Below are 24,543 nucleotides of genomic sequence, written 5' to 3'. Positions count from 1 at the left end.
CTCTAGGAATTTACAATCTAGCTAAGGAGAGAAAACCAACAGAAACAAAGGAATGAAAGAGCAATTACAGACTCAGCTGAGTGTTACTAACTGCATCAATATCAACAGAAGTTCAGAAGTGGGCAAGGTCAGCAGTATGACCTGGGGTGAAAAGAAAAGATGTGAACTATATTGGGCCTCAAAATTCACGCCCCAGGGTAAGGAGAAAGGAGGTGAATTCAGAATGGGAAAGAAATGAGCAAAAGATATGGTACTGAAATAAGAGTATCTAGGTTCCATCAAAGGATGTATCTAGTGGGAAATAAAGCTGAATCGTTAGTTTTTAAACAGATTATAACAAATGTTTGGAATCCAAAAAAATTAACAACTCTTGAGATCAAGTAATAAAGTAATAAAGAAAACCATTTTAACTTATAACATATATGAGTAATAAAACACATCATTGATATTTTCAATTACCTTTGATGTCCCTTTGGTAGAAAAATATAAACCAGATCTTCTTAGAAGGAAGTAAACCTTTTTCCAAGACTTCTTTCCCTGTTCTTTTGCATGTAAGAAGCCATGGATTTCAGGATATGTGCTTGAACTCAGAAACATCTGGAAAAAGAAATTAGACACTCCCATACTGATTTTGAATCAATGATATTGCAGCCTTATATCAATCATGTTCAGATTTCAAATACAAAGATGTAAAATCTAACAGTATGAATACTACCTATATACCATTAGAGAAATGACAATATATACACAACAGGAAATAAATCAGTCTTTCAAGTTCCAAATGAAAATATGTTCACAAAATATACATTCTAAATTATCAGTACTTAGCCAAACCAAAATTACAAGTTATTTGAATGTCCATTTGAAAAGCTGGATTTATCTATGAAGTTAAGTCCTGACACTTTTCACCCCTTTCTATGATTTTCCCTGACAACTTATCAATTTCAACTTTATCATGGTGAAGGACCACAATCCTGACTTCAGTTATTCAATTATTAAGAAAGTTAAGCCAAGTTCACATCCTTAACGAGGGTAAAGCAAACAAACTCTTCTTTGTCTCGAGGGTTCTCAGCTGTGAGTAGGTATGCCAGATTGTGTTTTCCAGAGAGAACTACAGTATCTTCCATTCCACCTGCTCTACTGCAAAGTGATCCAACCACTGAACCATAAAGAGGTAGAGCCTGTTTCTTCACGCCCCCTGAATCTCAGCAAGGCTTATTTATGACTCCTTTGACCAACAGAATTGGCAAAAGAGACAGACAGCCCATTCTAAGTAGAGTCCTTAACTAGCTTGATGGCTTCCACTACTTAAAGCTTGGAGGTTAGCTGTCACATAAGAAATGTGACTACTCGGAGAAGCCCTGCCAGATGAGACACCATGTGGGAAGAGACAGAGAGGCCAAGGAGGACCAGGCACATGCAGTGAAAAGCCAGTTTATAAGGGGATCTTCAACCCCTCTGTGAATCAATGTGTCTCAGAAATGACCCACCCAGCTAAACCCTTTCAAATTCCAGCCCCACAAAATTGTTGACAAAATGTGAGTGGGTACTTAAGCCATTAAGGTTTGGAAAAGTTTGTTACACAGTAGTAATTAACTGACACATATGTTGGTCAGGAAAAGGAGAATGAAAAGGAATAGCTCTGAGTGGTTGTGCTAAGTATCTTTAATTAGACAATGGAAATACATTAGCGTCTCATTAAAAGAAGAAAATAAAAATGCCTGTGAATAAACAAATGTAAAATGGTAAAACTGAAAAGAAGAGAAATTATTAGCTAAAACAATGTAACATTTTAAAAGGCTACTCTGGGAAAGGCTGCTAGTAGATACTTAGGATTTTTAAGTAAATTACTAAAAACAATTTTAATTTAATGAGCCAAAGATATTAATTAATTGACATGCAAAACAGGCAAGTGCGTTTTTTAGTTTGAGTGCTTTCCAAGTTATTAGAGCAAACCAATTAAATTTTAAAAAGGGAGTCATAGAGGTCACACTAGAAAAAGAAGAAACGTTTTAAAAGCTGGAAACATTGCCTCAGTGGACAGAAGAGGTCAGGGCCATATGCAAAACTATCTGATTCCAAAGCTACGATTTTTCTTGTTTTTATATATTAACATTAAAGTAATATAACTACATTATAAGAGAATTTGGGAAAGGAGGTGGAAAAAAGACTCCAACCTACCACCCTGTTACATCCCACTGGTGAGGCCCTGAGAAGGCTTGAGAGCTGGGGTGCTGGGAACTGCTGCTGCCATTTACCCTAACATTCTGGTGGGGTGTCTGTGAAAACTGGTAGCATATAAATAGCTTTGAGAAAAATGTCTTGAAACTAATCATTTTTTAAAAATATTTTGAAGTGCAAAAATGAAATATAACCTATTCAAAAGCGCAAAAAAGACAAATCTGTCATACCCAATATATTTACAAGTATATTTAAATATCAATATATGTAAAGTAGTATCTATACTGAAAATATTACAATTTTTCTCCATTTAATATTGAGTGGGTTTGGGGATGCCCAGGCCTTAGATCAAACAGCACCCATTATAAAGATATTGCTCAACATAAATCTAGTAACAACTCTAGAGCTTCTGTTGTAAAATCTACTAATGTATCAACAATAAAATAAAATAACTAAAATCATTCTTTTAGTGTAGTAAAAATGACTTGGGAGATGATCACCTAAAATTACAGCCAGTTTAGGAGAAATCAGCCCAATAAATGCAAAACCAAGGAGATTTTTAATTAAATAACCAGTACTGTTAATTCAACTAAGACATTTCACAGTCCTACTCAAATATTTCCGTCATAGGTATTACAAATGTTAGTACATGAAATAGATACATTCTGTATCTTTTTTTTCTCCTTTCATTTAATTGCTAAATATTACAAATAGGATTGAGGGCATTTGCTATAAAACTTAATACTAAATACCTATTAGTAAAATGCTTACAATTTACTGGAAATTTTAATTTTTCAAAGACTAATATAATCTTTAAACACATCGCAGAGCAAAACTGCAAGTTTCCTTTCATGATACACACTTTTGAAACCTTTAAAATCCTTTGACAATTGGCCAAAACTGGGAAGAATAGTAATATTAGGGAGCTTTACTGATTCAAGAAATTCTTATCCAGATTTTGCTCTTTCCTTTTTTTCTGTTTTTCTTTTCTTTTCAGTTTTACCTCCAGCAAAAATTAACCATTCAAAGCATACCATTTCAAATTCTAGACATTTACAAATATGGACCTTAAAGTTTCCCTTTATTATTACTTACACATTTTAATGAAAATATAGTTTACCTGCAAAATCTGTGTGGGGGATATTTCACCATTGGTTTCAGTTGTAAAAGACACCATATGCTCTGGAAAAAAATACTACGGAGAAGATACAGGTTACATTACCCCAAAAACTGTGCTGAAAAAGATTCAATTATAATCTAAAGCAAACGTCCTTTAAATCAGTGTGTTGAAAATTCATTCAAAGTACTTTTTAAAATGCCAGTCCCTGGACTCTACCTTCAGGTATCTTAATGAAAAGGTCAGATTACAGCCCAGAATAGCAAATACCTTCAGATGATGCCCTCACATTATGAGATTCACATACCTCACCTTACACAAAACACTGCCCTCGGGCTAACAGTGTTCGTGCTCCTACATCTCTTCCCTGAGTCCTGCAACCACTCTAGCAGGTGCTAAAGGACTATCAACTCCATTTTAGAAAGTCAAAGCTCTTATAAGAAAGGGCATACTCAAGGTCACAGCCCACAGTGCAGAGGAGCCAGACTTAAACTAGGGCTTGAGAGCGAGAAGTCCAGTCCTTTCCACTTACTGTTTTTCCAAACTTGTTTAATCATAAAATTCACTCAGAGCAGTGCCTTGACATAGGAATTCCTGGGCGTCATTCCTGAAGAGCCTGGTTCAGAAGTTCTGGGTAGGTCCTGGATCCTGTGTTTTTAACAAGCACTCTTCCACCACCCCCACCACCCCCGGGAAATTTTTGTGATCAGACAAGTTTGGGGAAATATATTCTACACTACTTCCTCTACGATGGGTTTTTCAGTAGTAGTTCTACGAACATTTGATCTGATAATACTGTGTTGTGGGGAGAGGGAGGAGCTGTCCTGTGCAATGTTGGATATTTAGCAGTATTCCTGGCCTCTACTTACTAGCAGCTCTCCCTACCCTTTTATGGCTTATGACAAGCACAAACGTCACCAGACATTGTCAAATCACCACCCTGGTTGAGAACCACCATTTTGCTCTAGGTCTATAAAATGAATGCATAGCCTGTTTAAATTTTTAGAAAATAGATAAAATCCAAAACGACCACTAAACCATAGGTCTATAACTATGACTTTCAATTTCTTGCTTTTTATAAAGATTCATAAGAAAACAGTTTCCCTTCAAATTCTATTTAATTTTTATTAGAACTCTCATTTTCTCTGTCAAAGATCATCCATTATGTTTCTAGTAATAGGTTCAAATAAAAGAGAACGTAAGAGGTCTTTAGGGGCTTGAAAATATTCTATTATGGTGAGTATCATATATTCTCCCTAAAAGATCATTTCAATCAAATTATCCAAAACTTAGTATAAAAGTAACCTATAGTTGCAGAAACAAAAACAATTTAAAATAATGATCCCAGAGGCTATTCTGACTTCTCCAGATTCCTAGTCTTCATTGGAATGTGACACACATTTATTTTCTTTTAAAGAGAACTACAAAAAAAGTAGTATTTACTAAATAATACACTGGACTTAATCTAATTTCTACCTTGCTCAGTGATTACTGCACCAAAAACAAAATAATTTGCACCAGCAAGATTCATGACAATCTTTTTTTTAATTATTGATCCAAGAGAGAGAGAAAAGGAGGAGGAAAGAAGGAAAGAGGGAGGGAGGAGACAGAGACAGAGACAGAGACAGAGACAGAGACAGAGACAGAGACAGAGAGAGACAGAGCAGAGACAGAGGCAGATTGATTTCTTGTTCCATTTATTTATGCATTCATTGGTTGATTCTTGCATGAGCCCTGACCGGGGATCAAACCTACAACCTTGGCATATCAGGATGATGCTCTAACCAAATGAACTATCTGGCCAGGGCCAGATTCATGTCAATCTTAAATTTCTATATTAAGTTACAACACTTCCAACAATCATCAATCTGTTATTACTTTAGAAATTTTATATTTTAAATTTCCTAAATTCTCTGAAAAAGTGTTAAACTATAATATTTTGGAATCTGCTTAAGGATATCTGATAATTCATTCCCTAAATGAAATGTATAGGGTTTTTTTCTTAAAAAGCAAGAAAAAGAGTTCTTGAAAACTGTGTATTTGAACTTCTGTGATGATGCTGATGAATCAATGATACAGTAAGAAGAAATGTGACTATAATTATAAAGAACCAGAATTCTTACCTACAAGTTACCAAATAGGGAATTATATTTTATTTACAGTGACACTTTTCTTCACATAAACTAAGATAAAATTTAACAAATTCATTTCTTTTCCATGACTATTAATGGGAATTTCACTTACCATTGGATTTTTAAAGAATTCATATTTGGCATAATTTTTTCTAAAGTACAGCTTATTTTCTTCTTCCATGCTCCAGTTAGACAGCACTTCCACCACCAGCTCATGGTCTTCTATTATTCTTTCTGTAAAGGATGTTTCAGTGAGTATGTGGGTGGGTGGATGGATGGATGGATGGATAAGTAGATAAAATGGATAAATGGATAGGCAGGTAGACAAATATATATATCTATGGATATATAAATCCATACAAATACATAAAATATATTCTGTATGTATGTTTACTTATTCAAGATAGAAAATTTCAACTCAATTCTGAAATAGGCAGATTGATAAAATTTTCATCAATTTGGAATTAGTAATAACTGATTTTTATACCAAAGCAGACTGTAACCTAAAGAGAAAAATGACATTAAATATCACAATGTACTTTTAGCTATTTCTGAATCTCCTTTTCTTGCTATGTAAATTATAGCATAAGTTTGATAACAAATCAGCATTAAGAATATGGGAGCTATTCTTTTTCTCCAACTCATCATACTGCCAGAGTTAAAATATTTGCCTCAAGGATGAATAATTCAGCCCATGAAGAGAAGAAAAATTTTGACAGGTTCAATATGCATTTAAGGCATATAATCTGGATAATTAAGAAAAATTAAATGCTTTACAAGGAAAATATTAACGGAAGTACATAACATTTTTAAGAAACCTGATTTCTGTGGCACTTTACACTTTAAAAACTGATATTCAGGGAAATACATTTTGTATTAACAATGAAGATAATTAAGTAGGGTGGGAAGGCACTTAGGAGGAAAGTCACTTAAATACAAGAAGCAATTACAACTTTAAAGAGGTGAACATAACATGCAAAATACCTGTTTAATAGGAAACTGTGACATTCTTACCAGCATTATTCATAATAGCCCCAAAGTGGAAACTACCCAAATGTTTATCAGCATGAGAATGAATAAATAAGTTCTGTAAAAGCACCCAGGGGAATATATACTACAACAAAAAGCAGCTGTATGGAAGAATTTCACAAACATAATGTTAAATAAAAGAAGTCAAACAGCCTGGCCGGGCGTGGCTCGGCGATTGAGTATCGACCTAGGATCCAGGCGATCGTGGTTCGATTCCCAGTCAGGGCACATGCCCGGGCTGCGGGCTTGATCCCCAATTGGAGGCAGTGACTCTCTCATCATTGATGTTTCTCTCTCTCTCTCTCTCTCTCTTTCTCGCCCTCTCCCTTCCTTTCTCTAAAATTAAAAAAAGAAGTCAGACACAAAGAGTACATATGACATGAGTCCACTTATATAAGGTTCAACACAGGTAAAATAAATCTATGGTGTTAGAAATCAAGGTAATGCAGACTGTGGGTATGTGGGAGTGTGGGGGGACCCACTGGGCATAGGAAATATTCTGTCGATCTGGGTGCTGGATATTCAGGTATATGCAATATCTGAGAATTCATCGAGTTGTCCACATATGGCTTGTTCACATTTCTTAAGGTATGTCATACTGCAATAAAATGTTAAAGTAACTGAAATTACTAATGCAAAACAGGAAACAGAAAACAGCCAAGTAAGGAGTACAGAAATCCTCTGCTTTTTCTAGGACCTTTTTGAAAAGTATCTGTGTCTCAGAAATTCAACACTCAGTAGCGATCTGTGACCTATAACACCCGAACCCTTGAAAGTAATGTCATACTTAAATAGAAGCTTATTCTTCTGAAAGGAAGTTCTTGTAAGAGTGCTCAATGAATATGGATGAGTTTGAGCTAAGTGTGTATCCACATTCCGCGTTCTGTTTCTAACTCCAACTGCTCTTTTTCTGTCTCGTTGACTAACTCCTGTAGCTCCTTCTCCCTCCTAAGATGCAGTGTTGGCTCCACTCTCTTCTTCCCTTTCTCTAAACTAATCCACGCTCCCCTCTTTAGCCATCACGTCTGTCAAGTTCCTCAAAGTGAAATCTCCAGCTACAGCTGCTTTCACTCACACTCCAGTCCTGACTGCTAGACTCTCCACTCCTCAAACACAGTCTGTCTAAAAATCACAGTCAGTAAGGCAGTTCCTAAAAATATTAAACAATTCCAGCAATTCCCTTCTAAGTATATAACCAAAAGAAGTGAAAGCATGGACTGGAACATATATTTGTACACCAATGTTCGTAGTAGCATCATTCACAATAGCCAAAAGGTGGAAACATCCTAATGTCCATCAACAAATGAATGGACAAACAAAATGTAATATAGGCATACGATGGAAAATTTAGCCTTAAAAGGAATGAAATTCTAATGCATGCTACAACATGGGTGAATCTTGAAGGTATTACGTTATGTAAAATAAGACAAACACGAAAGAACAGACACTGTATGATTCTATTTACATGAGGTACCTAGAATGAACAAATTCACAGAGACAAAAGGAGGAATGGTGGTTGCCAAAGACTGAGGGGAGGAAGAAATGAGGAGTTATGGTTTAATGGGTAGAGTACGAGGAGATAAAAATGTTCTAGAGATGAATGTTGGTGATTGTATAACAATATGAATATACATAATTCCAGTGAACTGTACCTCTAAAATGCATAAAATGGTAACTTTTATGTTATGTATATTTTACCAAAATCTAAAAAAAATCCAAAATCCTCTTCATTTTTCTCTCTCAAACTGCTTTTTCCTAAATTATTCTATCTTCCTTACATCTTTTTCCATATCTATTTCAATATTCTCTACTCTTGTTATCCCCAGATATCAGGCATTCTTCCTCTGAGTGTCTCTCACACAACCAACAAACCCCCACCCATTACCACTATTGCCATTCTGATTTAGACCCTCCTCTTTTCTGAATTAATCTCCAACCCTCTACTTTCTTGGTCTTCCAACCCAACCTGAGCACTAATATCACAGCAAACCAAGTAAGACATTTATGTCAACTTGACCCCTAGCCAAAAAGCTTGCCTACTTCCTACTTGTTATGAGACAAATCCATGTAGTCTGGCAGTTATAACTCATTCATTTATTCACCCATTAGACAAATACTTATTGAAGGCCTACCATGTGCCAATCATCTTGGGGCTTAGAATTCTGTAGTGAAAAGACAGTAAAAAGTCACTGCCTCATGGAGCTTTCATTCTAATGGAAAGACATGGACAATAAATAAAATATGAATCTTAAAAGGTGTCTATAAATACTACACAGAAAAATAGAACAGGAAAGAGGGACAGAGGAAGGCACAAGGGAAATAAGTCATTTTCAATAGCTTGCCAAGGAAGGCCTCTTAGAGAAGGTAATATTTGAACAAAAACCCAGAGGAGAAGAGAGCATGAGCCAAGCTATCTAGAGGAAGAGCAAGAACAAAGCTCTGGAGGCAAGAGAAAGGCTGATATGTTTGAAATACAGCATGAGGTCAATGTGGCCGAAGCAGAGTGAGCAAAAGAGAGAGAGTACCAGAGGTGGTTAGAGAAGTCACACACCAGGGGGACTGGGAAAAGCCCTGCAGTTCATAGTAAGGATCTGGCTTTTCCTCCAAAGTAGGAAGCCATTTAAACAGAGAATATGTTTAAAGATAAGAAGCCATTTAAACAGAGAATATGTTTTCATTGGACTACAATGGTTGCTGAGTGGAGAACTGATCTTAAGAGGCTTAAGGCTGGAGGTAGAATATCGTAATTAACAAAGGGGGGGATTAGAGTAGTAGCAGTCCACATATAAGAAGTAGGCAGAATATGGATGCATTCTGAAGATATAGCCAACAGGATTTGCTGACAAGTTGAACATGGAATGAAAGAATAGTTAAGGAAGACACGAGGGTCTTTGCCTAAGTTCTTAGAAGAACTATGTTGCCATTCATGAGTTTGAAAGACTGGAAGAGAAGTAGGTTGGCGGTGGAGCAGGGGAAGGTGGAGGTAGATCCAAGAGTCATTGAGATGTTGAGTAGGGCCCGGCCGGGTGTGGCTCAGCAGTTGAGCATCGACCTAGGATCCAGGAGATCCAGGTTCGATTCCCAGTCAGGGCACATGCCCGGGTTTTGGGGTAGGTCCCCAGCAGGGGGTGTGCAGGAGGCAGAAGATCAATGACTCTCTCATCATTGATGTTTCTATCTCTCCCTCTCCCTTACTCTCTCTGAAATCAATAAAGATATTTTTAAAAAAAAGATGAAGAGATATTGAGTAGGAAATTGCATCCCTAACAATCTTTCTATCCTTATAGTCTATTCTCACACAAACCTATATGGTATTTTGAAGCTTATGAAACATTGGTTTACATTATTAAACATAGTATATGCTAAATACTAGATCTATATTCTTCATAAATACAGTGGGAGAAAGTTTCAAGGTATTAAGCAAGGTATTTGCTTGTTTGTTTCTTTGTGCCCATTACCTCTCTCTATCACTAAGAAAACAGCATGTACCCCACTCACAAGATACACTATACAAAGGGGAAAATAATGACAGAGATGGATTTTCTTTTCTTTTGAGCTTTAAAGTAGACTTTATCAATCTTTGACAGGTATAACTCTTAGGGAGAATCATACTTAGCCAATCCACCATTGCCTCATACAGAAATCCACCCTCTGTCCCCTGGGAAAGATGGAGTTAAGGGGTTAGTGGAGGAAAGGGTGGAGTAGAGACTGAGAGGGACCTAGATAGTAGGCAGATGGTGTAGGTCCTAAGTGACCTTGTACCCTGCCCCCTTCCAGAACTAGAACCCCAGGGTAAGGAGTTGATGGTGATATAACGCAAGGTAAGTTTTTGTGTGGTTCAAACCACATTGTAGCCTACGAGACCTCTAGCCTCAAGTAGAAGCCCTGCATCTAGCATGGTAGAGAAGCAATGGCTGAGTCGAAGCAATGGCTGACATCAAGGCAGATGAGTCCATAGCATCCCAATATGGAGAAAGAGCATTGCAGTGGTACCAAGTCCCCCAGATGGAGCATGTAAGGGCCAAGAGAAAACCATGAACTTAAGGGTATATGGTTTAGTCAATAAGCATGAGAGAAACAAGAGTTTTCAGAACATGAAGAGTTGGACAAGAGTTAGACAAATATCCCTTCTGGGACTTCAAAGCCCCAATAGGGTGCTGGAGGAGTAAAAGTAGGTCTAATCCTTCAATTGAGAATAGTTTAAACTTGTATTTATCTCCTTTATAGAAACTAAATTTATTGTTTACCCCAATAAGACAGAACAATCCATAAAGCAAACAAAGATTAAACTGTCTGCCGTTAAGAAGGCAGGAGACTGAAGATCAAAAATTAATCAGTTATAGAAACAAAGAAAGTTATATCCCTGCAAATCTCAATCTGAGACCTTTATCATTACTGTATTTAATTCTTATAATATCTGCAGTAGGCTGAATAATGGCCCCAATAATGGTTCCTAATATCTGTAACCTGTAAATGTTACTTATATAGCAAAGCCTTTGTAGATGTCATTAACTTAAAGAGACTGAGATGAGAAAATTATCCTAGATTATCTGGGTAGATCCTAAATCCAAACACAAGTATCCTTGCAAGAGAGAGACAGAAAGAGATCTGACACAGACAGAAGAAGGAAGGGCACTGTGACCACAGAGGTAGAGACTCAGGTGATGTGGCCACAGCCAAGGAATGATAACAGTCACCAGCAGCTGAGAGAGGTAAGAATGGATTCCCCCTAATGCCCTCAGATAGAGGGTAGTCCTGCCAACACCTTGATTTTAGCCCAGTGAAATTAATTTCAGACTTCACCTCCGGAAATCTTAAAGATTACATTTCTGTTGTTTTAGATTTTTGGTATATTGTTACAGAGGCCTTAGGAAACTAATACAATAATCTAATGAGCAAGTTATATCTCCATTTTATAGAAAATGAAACTGAAGTTCAGAATAGCAAAATCTCGGGATCTGAACAGCATTACATGTCTAGTCCCAAGTCAATGCTCTTTGCACAGCGTTGCCTCTGCCTTCACTACAGTTCCCACCAGAGGGGCATCCCCACCTCCTCCGCTGCATCTATTTATAGCCTGCCCATTTTCTCTGTTTATTAGCTAAAATATCTCTCATGTCCCTGCAATTCGTCACCTCCAAATCTTTTATTTTGAAATGTGTTCATAAGTATTTACTAATTAAGTGAAAATAAACAACCACATTTTCAGTGGAAGGGGAAAGAAAATAATGAGCAATATTTCTAATTATATCAATATTAACTGTACATAAAAGTAACATAAGTCATTTGAATCTGGACAGTATCAAAAAAGGGAATAAAGTAGAAAGGGTAGAAAAACCAAGCGCACCTGAACAGCTATGACAAACGTGTAACAAAAGGAGAACTAGCGAAATATATGTGATCACCAAAGAAGCAGCAGTCTAGTCAGGGCAAATAAAACCCAGCATATTGATCTAAAAGGGAAAAACAAGGGATATGTTATCTGTAGAAAATTTCACAGAACTATAACAACAAATGTTTAAATAATACTAGCATCAGAAAAACCTACTGGTAATCTTAGGAAGAAAATGTCCTCAAATAAAGCTAGCAAAAACTAGAGTGTGTAAGAAAGCAAAAGACATACTTTCCATTCCTTCGAAGAAATTTTCTGATACTATTCTATTGAAAATTCAGATGACATTTAAGAAAGCAAATATAGTCCAGAGGATCAAATGCAGCTATAGGTTCTTACCTCATATACTCTTCTACTAATAGAAGTAACACTTTCTTACTACAGAATCTGGCTTTTCAAAAATATTATTATATTATATATTATATTATAATATTATATTATTATTTTATTATTTTATTTTATTATATTGTATTATCAATCTTTTTAAGTGTATGTATCACCATCCCAATTTGGATGCACTGCACATACCATCTGCCAAACATGTCTCATTATGTTAAAGGATTAATACTACAATAATCCAAATAACCCCAAGAGGCATAATTGATAATCAGTTAATCACATCTTACAGAAAATTAGTGAGTTTTTTTAAAGGCAGACATCTAACTAAGTACAGGCCTAATAGAGAGAAAGTTCAACATGAAGATATAGGATGCCTAAATGGATGACACTTTGAGAAGAAAAGAAAAAATGCTTAATGGAGAGGTAAAGAGTTACAGAAGACCAGCTTTGCTTTGCCTAGGCCTAGGCACAAGACATCATCACCAAGACCTACGAAAAAGAAAGAAAAAAACAAAACAAAACAAAATACTAGTCTAGATGGTTTACAATACACTCTTTTTCCGCTTCTTTAGCCCCATCCAAAAACCAAGCATATTTTAATCAACTAAGTAATCCTACTAAGTAATATTTTAAATATCTAAACAAAACAAATAATTCTATAACCAGGGGCTCTTTGCTGCAACATCTGAAAACAGCGATACTAGAAACTATCACCCAGAATGAACACAGATACTTTCGTGTGTTTTTTTAAAATTACCATTTGAAAAGCGACCCCAGGCAACTTCCACATAAATTCATCATGATTATTTTAAAGATCTTATTTTTAAAACTTCATAAATCCATCTAAAATACTACCTTAAAATATTTTATTAAAACTTCAAAGATATATTTATCTTTTTAAACATTTTTAATTTAAAAAAAGGTATTTTTCAGGCATTGGAAGGTGAATTGCAATGATCAAATACCACTCTTATGTAGGTAAAAAAGATAGGAGAGAGGCCTTCTTAAACACTTCAACATAGCAACCAAAAAGGAGAAAAAAGGAAAGAAAGCCTCCAAAGAGTAAAAAATATCTGTTACAACAAAAACAAAAGCTTCATATTGCTTTAAATTTAATTTTTGTTTCTAATAGATCAGTGTATTATTATGGTAACAGAATGAAATATTAACAAATAATGCTAACTACGTATAATAGTTTTCTATTCAATTTTCAGAAATTTTTTCTCTTAAAAAAAAAAAAAAAGAAGAAAAGAAAGAAGTTCCTTCTGAAACTGTTGATTTAACTCAAAAGTCCTTTTAAAAACCTCAATCCTCCCAGTATGGAAAGTGTTCACCTGTGACCTCCTGCCTGGATTTCTTCGCTGCATCTACTGAAAGTACGGCATGGGGCTCAAATAGAAACCTGAGTCCCTACTCTTCTCATCACTTGATAAGAGAAGAAACAAGAGTGGCTTTTACCTCTAATTCACCCAGAAAACAATTCTCTGTATACCTTTGTTACAGGAAACTCCAGGAGACAAATGGTCCTTGTACTTCTCTGTGCTGGGCAGAAACTACATACATTTTGTCAATCTTATTTTCAGTAAAAAATGAACAGCCTCTGACCAAGCAAAACAAAAACTAGAGAAGCAAAGAATAAAACAGGGCTCAGTTTCTGAAAGGTTTCTTAACCTAAGAAAACTACTTAATACCAACAAGATCCCCTGGAAAATTGCCACCACCAAATTCAGCTCCCCAAGTACAATAGAAGGAAAATCTTGACACTTCAGCTTGATGGGTATAAAGGCCTGTGGATCATTCCTCAGCATATCGAAATAGTCCTCATATTAACTCAGACTCAATGATCACAACCTGTATTCATAGAAAGCCTTATTTTTCCACAGTGCTTGCAAATATATTATCTCAAGCTGACTGGTAAATACCTAAAGAGCTAAGAAACGGCTTCTCTAAATTCTGTTACCTAATGCAAGCTTTAAGGACTCAGTAAATTTCCATGGGGGCATGGCATGTGATTTCCTTGGTTTCTTTTCTAAGTCTCTGCCTTCTATGTATTTATAATCCACAATTTGAACCGTTTGATAGAAATACCATCCAGTTTGGTACAGCTTAGTTCAAAAGCCATTTATTTGTCCTGAATCCTGGGTTACAAACATGTACGTATAAACAGAGTCCCAGCTCTCACAGAATTGCTGTCTAGTTGTAATAATATGATCACTATGGAGAGCGTTGCAAACATGTCACAGCAGACAGAAGATGGGTACTTGCTCCGACTTGGGACTTTGGGAAGATGTCTGAGTTGAGTCTTTAAAAATCTCTTCAAACATTTTTAAAATTGTGTTTATTCCTTTTTTTCTGATTACTAAAACAACACATTTCCATTACAGAAAATTTGAAAAACACAGACAGCTGATCATCATGATCCATCTGTAAGCCTGTCAATCAGGAATAAGCACTAGCATTTCAGTGTATTCCCTTCTTGCCGCCTTTTTCTCTGGCAAATATATAGAAGGAACTATGTATATACTTTAAACAAAATTTAGAAAATGTTGTTTCCATGTAAACATATACATAAATATATATACGGTTCCTAAATTTGGTAAAAAATATATACTTTTATTCAATCATCACTATAATTTTACATTAGCCCACATCAGTCATCAAAGGAAGAACTCCAAAACATAAACAGAAGAAGCTGCATAACTTACATCCTATGGGTATGCAATAATTTATAGCATTCCCCTATGATTATAGCACTAGGTTTCCTTTTTCTAATTGATATTACAAATAATCCTGCTTAAAGAGTCTTATGATACCTATTTCGTGTTCAAAGTTGCTTGCTTCCAACACCCATGTGTAGCAGGTACCTGTGGAAGAGTTACCTCCCAGGACACCATTCATCACTATCGCTCCCAGCGCTTCCCACGCCACTCCTTTATTTGGGGGATTTGCAATTTCCTAAAGGATGTATGACGGGGTGGTGCCAGCAAGTATCCTGATTGCCTCAAGAAACAGCTTTTGAGCAGCAAATGTCTGTGCCCAGGGGCCGGGCACATGAAGGTGCAGATGTGTCTCCCTGCCCACTCTCAGATGGAAAGGGCGACTCTACTTCAGAAATCTGAGTGTGGAACGACTCCCATTGCTCCTCTCTCTCCTCTCCCTAGAGGATGGCTATGTTAGCTGTCCATTAGCTTGGACAGCTGAGGGTTTTCATCTTACCTTGTCTTCAGACACATTTTTAGGAAATGGCTAACAGTTACACTTTCCTGCCATTTTTAAGTACAATTCCAAGTAAGCCTTGGAAGATGCACAGCAGTTAGCCAGGTAATGAGGGGTGATGAAGGACGTCCTGAGACTCTCCACAGCACAAGCAAGCAAACGTATGAGTAGAAGCCGTAGCGTATGCAGTTGACTACAGGCAGTTCTCTAATAAATAAACTAGAAGAGGGAGGGAGAGATACAAGGCTGGGCGTCGGAGGGCAGTCAGGGCATAGGCGCTACAATTTCTGCAAAGCACCTTGGACCCTAATGCACAGAGAATCAGGCCTGCATGCAAACGAACAGCAGTACAACCAGAGGCAAGGGGAAGGGCTGTAAAAGGGAACAACAGGAGAGAGACGATGAGATCCGGACTCAGGCTGTAAGGACAGTGAGAAGGAAACACCAGGTGGACCAGGAGGGAGATTTAGTTATGAGCACTCTTGGCTGGTTTCATATTTTCCGTCTCCAACCTTAGTGGGCTATCAGGACACTGTGTCTCCTCAAAGCTAAGGTCAGGGCCCCAGAAGCCCCAGTAGAGAAGCTAACACAGTGCCGCGTATCCTTAAAGCCTCCACAGTTATTTCTGCTGGTGATGAGGGTAGTCACAGCCTGGCGGCTGGTAGATTCCAAACAGCACAGAAAGAACAACTACATAGCAACTCCAGAAACAAAACAAAACACTTGAGCCGCTTTTGTAAAAGAGAAAGACGTGAAGGAGCAGCTTCAAAACAGGTGGCTGAGAAGCGTCCCCTCGCTGCCACTGTGCGTCGCTCTGTCTTAAAGAGATCACATGGGCATAGCTGCACGCATAAAAATGGAATCATTAAAAGCTTCCAGTCATTCATTTTGCTTATTAAAGCCACTCCACAGTGAAATTCATAATGGAAATCTCAGCTGTCCCTAGCAAGGACGCTAAAATACAATTAATTCCTCCTCCCGAGGAGTCTAGAGGTATGCGCTTGAGGTATTGTGTTAATTGCCACTGCTTTATACCATGGCTTCAATTAGGAATCAGAATGGGAGCATGACAAGTATGGATCCCATTAAGTTCCTGAGGACTGAAAACTGGAGTTTTCTCCCCACCATCCTCTGAACAGTGATTGTAAAAGCTGAGGACTCCATCTGGGGAACTACAGTGACATCCAGTGGCTATGAAGGAAAACACACCAGTTGCAAAACTTTTGTTTATTACACATGAGAAGGGGAAATGTTTGCTGATATACTGATTATTTTAAATTCAATGCCTCTAAAAATATGTATATGACTAGAAACTCATCACAACATGATCCAAATCAGGCAAATCAGCAATTCATAACAAAATCAGGATGTTTAGCTGCCTTCAATGATTTACTCCACTTATTGAAATTTTCAGCAGTGTTTATTAATAATTATGGGCAGAGTATATAATATATTGCTATTGTATCCAAAGTTCCAAATAGCATATCACCATTCATGTTGTGTATAAATTCAAGAACAAGTCATTTCCAAGGTGATCCTCTTAGTCAAAATAAACAGCTGGTATCAAGTGAACCAGGTTGGATCCCCTTGATCCCAATAGTTTCAATACTACCTCTGTAAGGAAGATTTATGGGAAAATTTTCTGGAGAATTCAAAATTTCAATTTGTCTTTATAGCATGCATGAGAGAGACAGGGGGAGTGTGTGACAGAGACAAACCAACCACAGAATCCCAGCAACATTTGCCTGACCTATTGTGGTGAAGAGAAACCTACGTGCTTCCATGGAAAACGTGTACACTTTAGACTCTGACAGAAGTTAGATTTGTGCAATGTTTGACTCGAGGCAAAGTATTTCATCGCTGAGTCTCTGTATTCCTCATGTAAAGTGGAGATTAAAAACTTTACATATCTTGCAGGGTTCCTAAGAGGCAAAGTATTTAGAGCATCTCTCAAGATTAATGTAAAATCTCTCACTCAGTGCCGTGTACATATAAGATGAGCATTAACAGCAGCTATCACACATATACAGTCGTATTAAAAATGCTAAGAAGACTGAAGTTTCCTTTGCCACAGAAACTACTCTGAAAACAGACTTTAGATTCCATAAACATACTATATTTTGAATGTCAAGTGCTCCTCTTTCTGACTTTAGTAATTTGGAGTTGTGCTTTAATGGATCAGGAGAAAGATCTATTAACAAAGAATGTCTCTGAAACTTTCCTAAGCTTATCTCCGACACTAAAGTGTACTAAAGTGCAGAAAACCCTCACCTCATCTATCCCAGAAGCCAAAATGTTCTTGCCTGTAAGGCTTCAGGACCTCACAAACACTAAACCTCATAAGTGTGCAGTCAGCATCATGAAGATGGTACGACGGGGCCTGCGCAACTCGCAGAATGAGAGATGGGCAAAGACCAACACAAAAGAAAGCTGCTTAGCTTCCAAAAGGTCAAGACTTGCATTCTGGCCTTCTTAGTAGTGGACTGTAAAACTAAATCAGATCATACAGCTCTCTGACTCAAAGTCCTCAGATTCTTTTCCTCTCACTCAGTGTACAAGTCAAGTCCCCTCCAAGCCCTGTTAGACCCTCCATGAACTTGTTTGACGGCCGCTCCATGAAGTCCTCTCCCATTACTTCCCACCTTACTGGCTCCTCTCCAGACACACCAGCCTCTTGGCTGCTTCCTGAACACACGTGCATTGCCTCATGCAGGCTTTTCCCCTTGCTGTTCCCTCTGTCTAGAACAATCTTCTTCCATTTAACTGCAAGGCCTGCTGCTGCAAGCTCCAGGTCTCTACTCAAATGTCTCATTGTCAGAGAGGCCTTCCCAGGTCCCTCTATTTAAAGTGCATCCCCTCTCTCCCGCCCCCTTGCACTCTGTCCCTCTCCCCTGCCTTCCTTTGCTTCCCAGTCCTTATCATCACCTAAGGAACTACACATTTTAGTGTCTTTCTCTCCTCAGCTCGAGTGCACTCACAAGGGCAGTGCTATTTGTCTATTTTGTTCATACGATACCCCCAGGATCCACACACAGAATGGGCTTGGTACAAAATAGTCAATAAATATTTACTAAATTGTTTGAGGGAGGCAATAGGGGAAGCAAAGTTAGGGAGAGTTTCTGATTTTTGTGGGATCTGTAAAGTGAAAAAAAAGTGTAAAAATACTCAGGATTTATTTTTAGTGCCCACATACACAAAAGAAGGTAGTCTACTAAAGTGAACACACAGTATAATTAGAGATGTTAAAAGAGATACAGTAATCAATGTCATCTCAATGTTGTAAAATTATGGATAATATTGCTTCCTTCTTGACATTTTTGTTTCTTAGTGACTTGCAATGAGCTCAGTTATTTTTGTATTGAAAATGTTTTGGTTTTTGTAAATAATAGGTACCACCTCCTCTCTTTCAAATTCTATTTATTGAAAGCTCATTATATTGATCAAAGAGAGGTTAAGAGTATCTCCTGAACAATATAGAACTGACTAGCTGGTCACCAATGCTTTGGCAAATCATTTGTCCTTTAGTCCTTTATATCAATAGCACTCACAGGTGATTTACAAGTGATGGGGTCAGCGGTTCATTCCATTGACAAAGAGCATCTGCACCTTCACATCATATTTAAGGGGGGAGGGGGGACCCACTCTAGCTCTTTTCATTCATTTTAATATGCAAGTGGAGAAAAAGTTACTTAATATCACTATTAGATTGAATAGATATTGCAAGAGTATTTGTAATCTACACAAACAAATTAAATGTGTATAAATACACACATGGCTTTATAGTTTATTCTGAGGAAGGCCAATAGTGGTTATTGATAAATTGTTAATGATAATGTTGTTAATGATAAAGAAATGGAAGCTGGTAAGTCAATTACACATTAGTATTTGGGCAGCATTCGTGTCTACAAGTTTTCTACTGTTTTAAAATATAATCTGCGTTAAAAAAAAAGCACACAAGGAAGCTCTGGAACTAAATTTCTTTCTCATAAGCTTTGGTCTAATGCGTGGTTGATGAAGCCATGAGACAATATTCTCACACCTTTGATTTTATTTCAGTAGTTTCCAGAAAATATAGTAATGGAGAAATGTATTTCTATTTGATGTCTAAAAGTTTAATTTAGTATGTAGCTCAAATTAATTTTCAGTGTTCCATTTTAAGCCTCTACATTTAAAGACTTGTGCACGTTACTCCTTAATATAATTCTGCAATGGTCTCAGTGAATACTGCTGCTTGAATACAGAATAAATTTTTATTACTTCAAGCTATTTGTTAAGGATATATTGGAGTGACTATAAAAAAAAATGTTTTAAAGTCTCCCCAAAAGAAAAATTTAAGAGTATAAAATACTGTAATAACATATTATTCTAATTAAGAGCTATGTTCTGACAAGCATAAGTAAGTGAAATATGGCAGATGGCAAATATCTACTGAAAGTTAACACCATATTTCTAGGAGATGAATTATCATGAATAGAAGTTAAATTAGTCACAAGTGGCAATGGAGAAAGTATAGGTGGAGCCTTTTCAGCCCTAGGAAAGTAAGACTACATGGCACAAGCCAATATAGCATGTCCTCAGAATTCAGGTTTTCTTGGCAGGTATATGCTCAGTTGTCAAGATCAGCTGACATATTGTAGCTCATCGACTATCAGCTGGGACTAGGGAGAGATGGGCTGGGGCTCAGAATCACTGTGGACATGTCAGACTACAAGCTCCTTTTCCACGGGCTTCACTCCGTCTTCTCCCTGAGGTTCTGACATGTCCTAGGACAACAGTCTTCAAATTGGAAGTACACAAAGTCTTTCTGAAGGGTCCGTAGAATTCAGGGAGTTTTAAATGAACCATTTCCCAGAACCTTTTAAAAGAAGCACACACCTTTGCTGCCAGCATCATCTCTATTCCATTTCATAAAACAAAAGAAAACCTCTCATCTGAGCCGAACCTTACTTTGGTTATTGCTCTGGGGCATAAGTATAAACCCTCTATTTACCAAAGGGAATACTTTATATAGTAGCTAGATTTGCAAGAAAGTAAATGACTCATAACCAGGTATAAAATTTTCAATTCTTTAAACAAATTGAAGGAAATAATTTAACTGCCACTGACAAATTATTTAAAATAACTTTGATAATTTATTAGTAAAAGTTTTAGACATATAATGCGAAGGAATTTATAGTAGGCTAAATAACAGCACCCCCCAGCCCCAATATCTAGATTTTAATCCCTGGAACCTGTGAATGTTACCTTGCATTAAAAAAAAAAAAAAAGACTTTGCAGATATGATTGTGTTAGGAATCTTGAAATGAGGACATTCTCCTGGATTACCTGGGTAGACCCTAAATACTATTGTTCTTATAGGAGAGAAGAACAGGGAGATGTGACACAGACAGAAGAGACGGCAACATGACCACAGAGGTAGAGATCTAAGTGATGCAGACACAAGCCAAGGAACGGCAGCTGCCCCCTGAAGCTGGAAGAGGCAAGGAACAGGTTCTTTCCTGGAGCCTGCAGAGGAAGTGAGTTCCTGACGATACCTTCATTTCAACCCAAGAATCAGTAATGCGGCTTTCAGGCCCTTGGTCTCCAGAACTGAGACAATAAATAGTTGGTTGTTTCACACCACAAAGTTTGTGGTGGTTTGATACAGTGGCCACAGGAAACTAATACAGAATTCAAAGCACTGAACGGCACTGCCATAACTTCTTCCTTTCTCATCTACTTATTATGGGAACATGTTTTTTAACACGGATATATGTAAAAATAAGAAAGGGGAGATTAAACTGTTGCCAATCCTGTCTCACTCTTGCAAAAGAAATGAAAATTCTTTATAACTTATTAAAAGATTTGAGAAAACTAAACAAAAACCCTCTACAAGTCACAATACAATGATGCATTTTCCATTTAAAAAAAATTAACAAGTTACTCTTTATGTTTATAATTTTAAAATGTGAAGGAGTTACTTATTTTTTCAAGAAAAGTTTTGGGTGTATGCTCCCATAAAGATAACCACGACTATGGATATTCCCCATGTCTGTTCTACAATCAATTAAAAAACTAATCAAAACAACAGTTTATTTATTAACTTCTTTAAAAATGTTAACTGTGCTACTAAACATTACTGTGTAATTTCTCTTTTCATCAATTTAGACTCAATGTTCTAGTTCTAAAATTCCCATAAATCATTATTTAAACAAAGAGGGTGGCAAATGTATCATATTATTATTCTTATTTCCATTATGTTATATACTACTTTCATCTCTCAACCACCAATACCAAAATAAAAAATAATAAAGAATTATTCACTATGTTCTTTTATTTTTTCTATATCTGAAGAAAATGTTTGCCATACGATCAAAACTATTAGGGACAGGAAAGTAATGATGTGACTATGATTCTGTATCCTTACCTAGACCTAAGAGAGGCAGATGCTCAAAAAGGGTCCAACTGTGGTCATCAATGTAATGATTCTTCAGGATCAACAGCTGGCAAACATCTCGGGCAGTTATATCACTGGGTACCTCTAAAGCCCTGCTGGTTTCATCTTCACTGTAGATTTTAATTACCTGTGTAGGGAGAAATAGGAAAATGAGCTAAAATATTTTACTAAAACATGATAGTAAGTCATCAAACTTATTAAACTCATTACATATTGCTTATACAGTTTCCTCTATATCTAGTTTCTTTATACATTAAGTGAATGATTTCTTATCCCAAGACTTGTTTTTTAATATGTGTTAACCCTTTGCGGTCATTTGTCTACTCTCAGCCACCAAAGCTTTTTTACCGTTCTGGTCGTATGTCTGCTCTCAGCCACCACAGCAAGGAACCGTACGAATCTTAACTCTATTCATTCGTGTATCAGTTCATAATTTCTCTGAAAGCTCTTAATTCCAACCAGTACGACACCCATGTCCTAATTTAATACGACCGCAAAGGGTTAAAGTCACTTTGTCCAGCAGCTTCCACTCTTTTCTTCCATGTCTAAACTAGAGGCCAATGACCATTTAAAGCCATCGGACATTATTAATGATGTAATATTATATATTAATTAAATTAATTATAAGAAGATGGCCTTTCCCTACCACTCTAGTCTATTCAAAAGTTCTGTATCTCGTATCAATATTTTATATTTTATATGCCATATTTAAATCCTGTAAATAATTCAAGTAATATGGGTGATTTATTGCCAGGTACACTCGAACAGTAAAAGCAGTAAAAAGAATCAAGATTTTGCAAAGATTTCTCCATTTCAGGTATGGCAGTTTTGCCAAAGACTTGCTAGATGTTCACCAAATGCTTTTTCTTTCTCCCTTGCAATTAAATGTGTCCATGGGATTGCGTTTTAGTCAGTGGAGTGAAAGCCCATGCAATGTTACTCTTCCAGACATAGCCCATAAAAATCTCCCAAAACTTGTCCTCCACTCTCTTCCACCACCCTCCCATTGACTGGCAATGACATCAATAACCGAGAAGAGACAAAGAACACCGTCAAAACCAGATGTGACTGTCTGAGCTTTCGTTTTCTGCTCACTTATTTTGTGGTTAATACACATGGTTCACTAAGATCCCAAGATCTGTGTTGGAATCTCAGTGTCACCCACGACTGCATCTGGGTAAGCTACTGTTCTGAAGCGTGCACCTTCAGTATCTGTATCTGTGCTGGACAATGGACGGGACTCTGAAGGATGCTGTCCACTGTGTATCCATGCTGTTGTGATTAATGACCGGGCAGAGCACTGGAGGGCACTCCTACCAAAAGCAACGTGAATCTGACCACTCCTGAGAGGGCAAGAAGATCCAACCCTGGGCTGCCCCATCAGGGAGACAAGGATGAGCCGCGCTTTCAGTTCCTTCAGAAACCAGCTGCACATTCCATGACGGGAAATGGGGCGAGGGAGAGACTGGGAATGACCTGGTGGCTGCTGAAAAGATCCCCTGCACTTCTTGACCACCACATGTTTCCGTATGGTAAATCCCACACCTGGAGTAAGGGAAGCGTGCCTCTTATTTTTCAGGCTCTATCTTTTATACCAGAGGGGCTAAGAAAATGAAAAATTGGAAACATTCTGAAGCCAAATTCACAAAGAGGGCAAGAACACAGCAAGAGGTAAAGATGGGGAAAATGAAAAACATATCTAACCAATCCGGAAAGCCTGTGTTTTCTTCAAACTATGCAGCTGCAAATATGAAAGAAGTTGCCAAGAATCAAGACACATACATTTAGAAGAGATAGGCCAACTTATATTTCTGGAATAGGTACATGTACATGTACTCATTTTTAAAATATATAATACCTGCTGAGAGCAAAATGTAATACTTTTGTTGGAGCTCCATTTCAAACCCATATTTTTTAAAAATCCTATTTAATTCTGACATTTGTCCAAAATACACATTCATCTATGAATAATAAAATTATATTTTGGTTGATATTCCACAGCAGTAAATCCCTGTCATCTCTTAGATCTTTTTGGTAATTATGAAAAATCCCTCATACTACCACTGGGATGCCTTTGTTAAAAGTCTCATTTTATTTTGTATATTTCTCCTTAAAATTTATGAAAAAAGGGAAAGTTAATCTAAGCCTTAACTCTCTAATAGAGTAGAATGTGCCTCTTGCCAAAAGTAATTACTAACACTAAAACTTCCTATGAAAGAAAAGAGTCAAGTCAGCAGAAAAGCTACATGACTAGTAGTTTTTTAAACCAAGCTAAAAAATTTTGTGATCATGTTAAAACCAAGTATCAGAGAGCCGTTCTTAAGAATCATTAGAGCAAAGTACTGATCTCCTGTTTCCAATTCTCAGCTTACTTTATAAAGTAAAAAATAGGGTGAGAAGAATATTAATCATATCAATTTATCTACAAGATTATTTGAAATTGTACACCAGCAGGAAGAAATCCTGCCTGGAACCCAAAGAATAAAAACTTCCTTTGTCTCATCAGTGGACAAATATTTGACTAGCAAGAAAGACATGCACTGATAAGGTCTGTCTACAACATCCCACCAGCATAAACAGGGAGCAGCCAAGGACAGCCAACAGTGTAGACACAGGCTGTGTTTTGGAAGCCCTTCCATGTCACTGCAATCCTGACAAATCAGAGCAACCTTGGCCTTTAGAGTAGTTTACAGATTCAAAA

The 24,543-nt window shown here is 37.1% G+C and overlaps 1 protein-coding gene across 1 annotated transcript in view; it reads right to left on the bottom strand.

Annotated features, from left to right (window-relative positions):
* GRB14 (growth factor receptor bound protein 14) overlaps nucleotides 1–24,543 on the bottom strand; it is a 97,490-nt gene that overhangs the window by 19,500 nt on the left and 53,447 nt on the right. The window contains exons 3-6 of the mRNA XM_087819811.1: nucleotides 21,813–21,969; nucleotides 5,543–5,664; nucleotides 3,302–3,376; nucleotides 460–597 (exon numbers count right to left, since the gene is read on the bottom strand). Of these exons, the coding sequence (XP_087675937.1) occupies nucleotides 460–597; nucleotides 3,302–3,376; nucleotides 5,543–5,664; nucleotides 21,813–21,969 (492 nt within the window). The remainder of the gene's footprint in view (nucleotides 1–459; nucleotides 598–3,301; nucleotides 3,377–5,542; nucleotides 5,665–21,812; nucleotides 21,970–24,543) is intronic.

Source organism: Miniopterus natalensis, chromosome 8 (genome assembly GCF_054644295.1).
Source record: "Miniopterus natalensis isolate mMinNat1 chromosome 8, mMinNat1.hap1, whole genome shotgun sequence".
NCBI classification, from domain to species: Eukaryota; Metazoa; Chordata; class Mammalia; order Chiroptera; family Miniopteridae; genus Miniopterus; species Miniopterus natalensis.
This window is presented reverse-complemented; position numbering and strand designations above follow the sequence as displayed.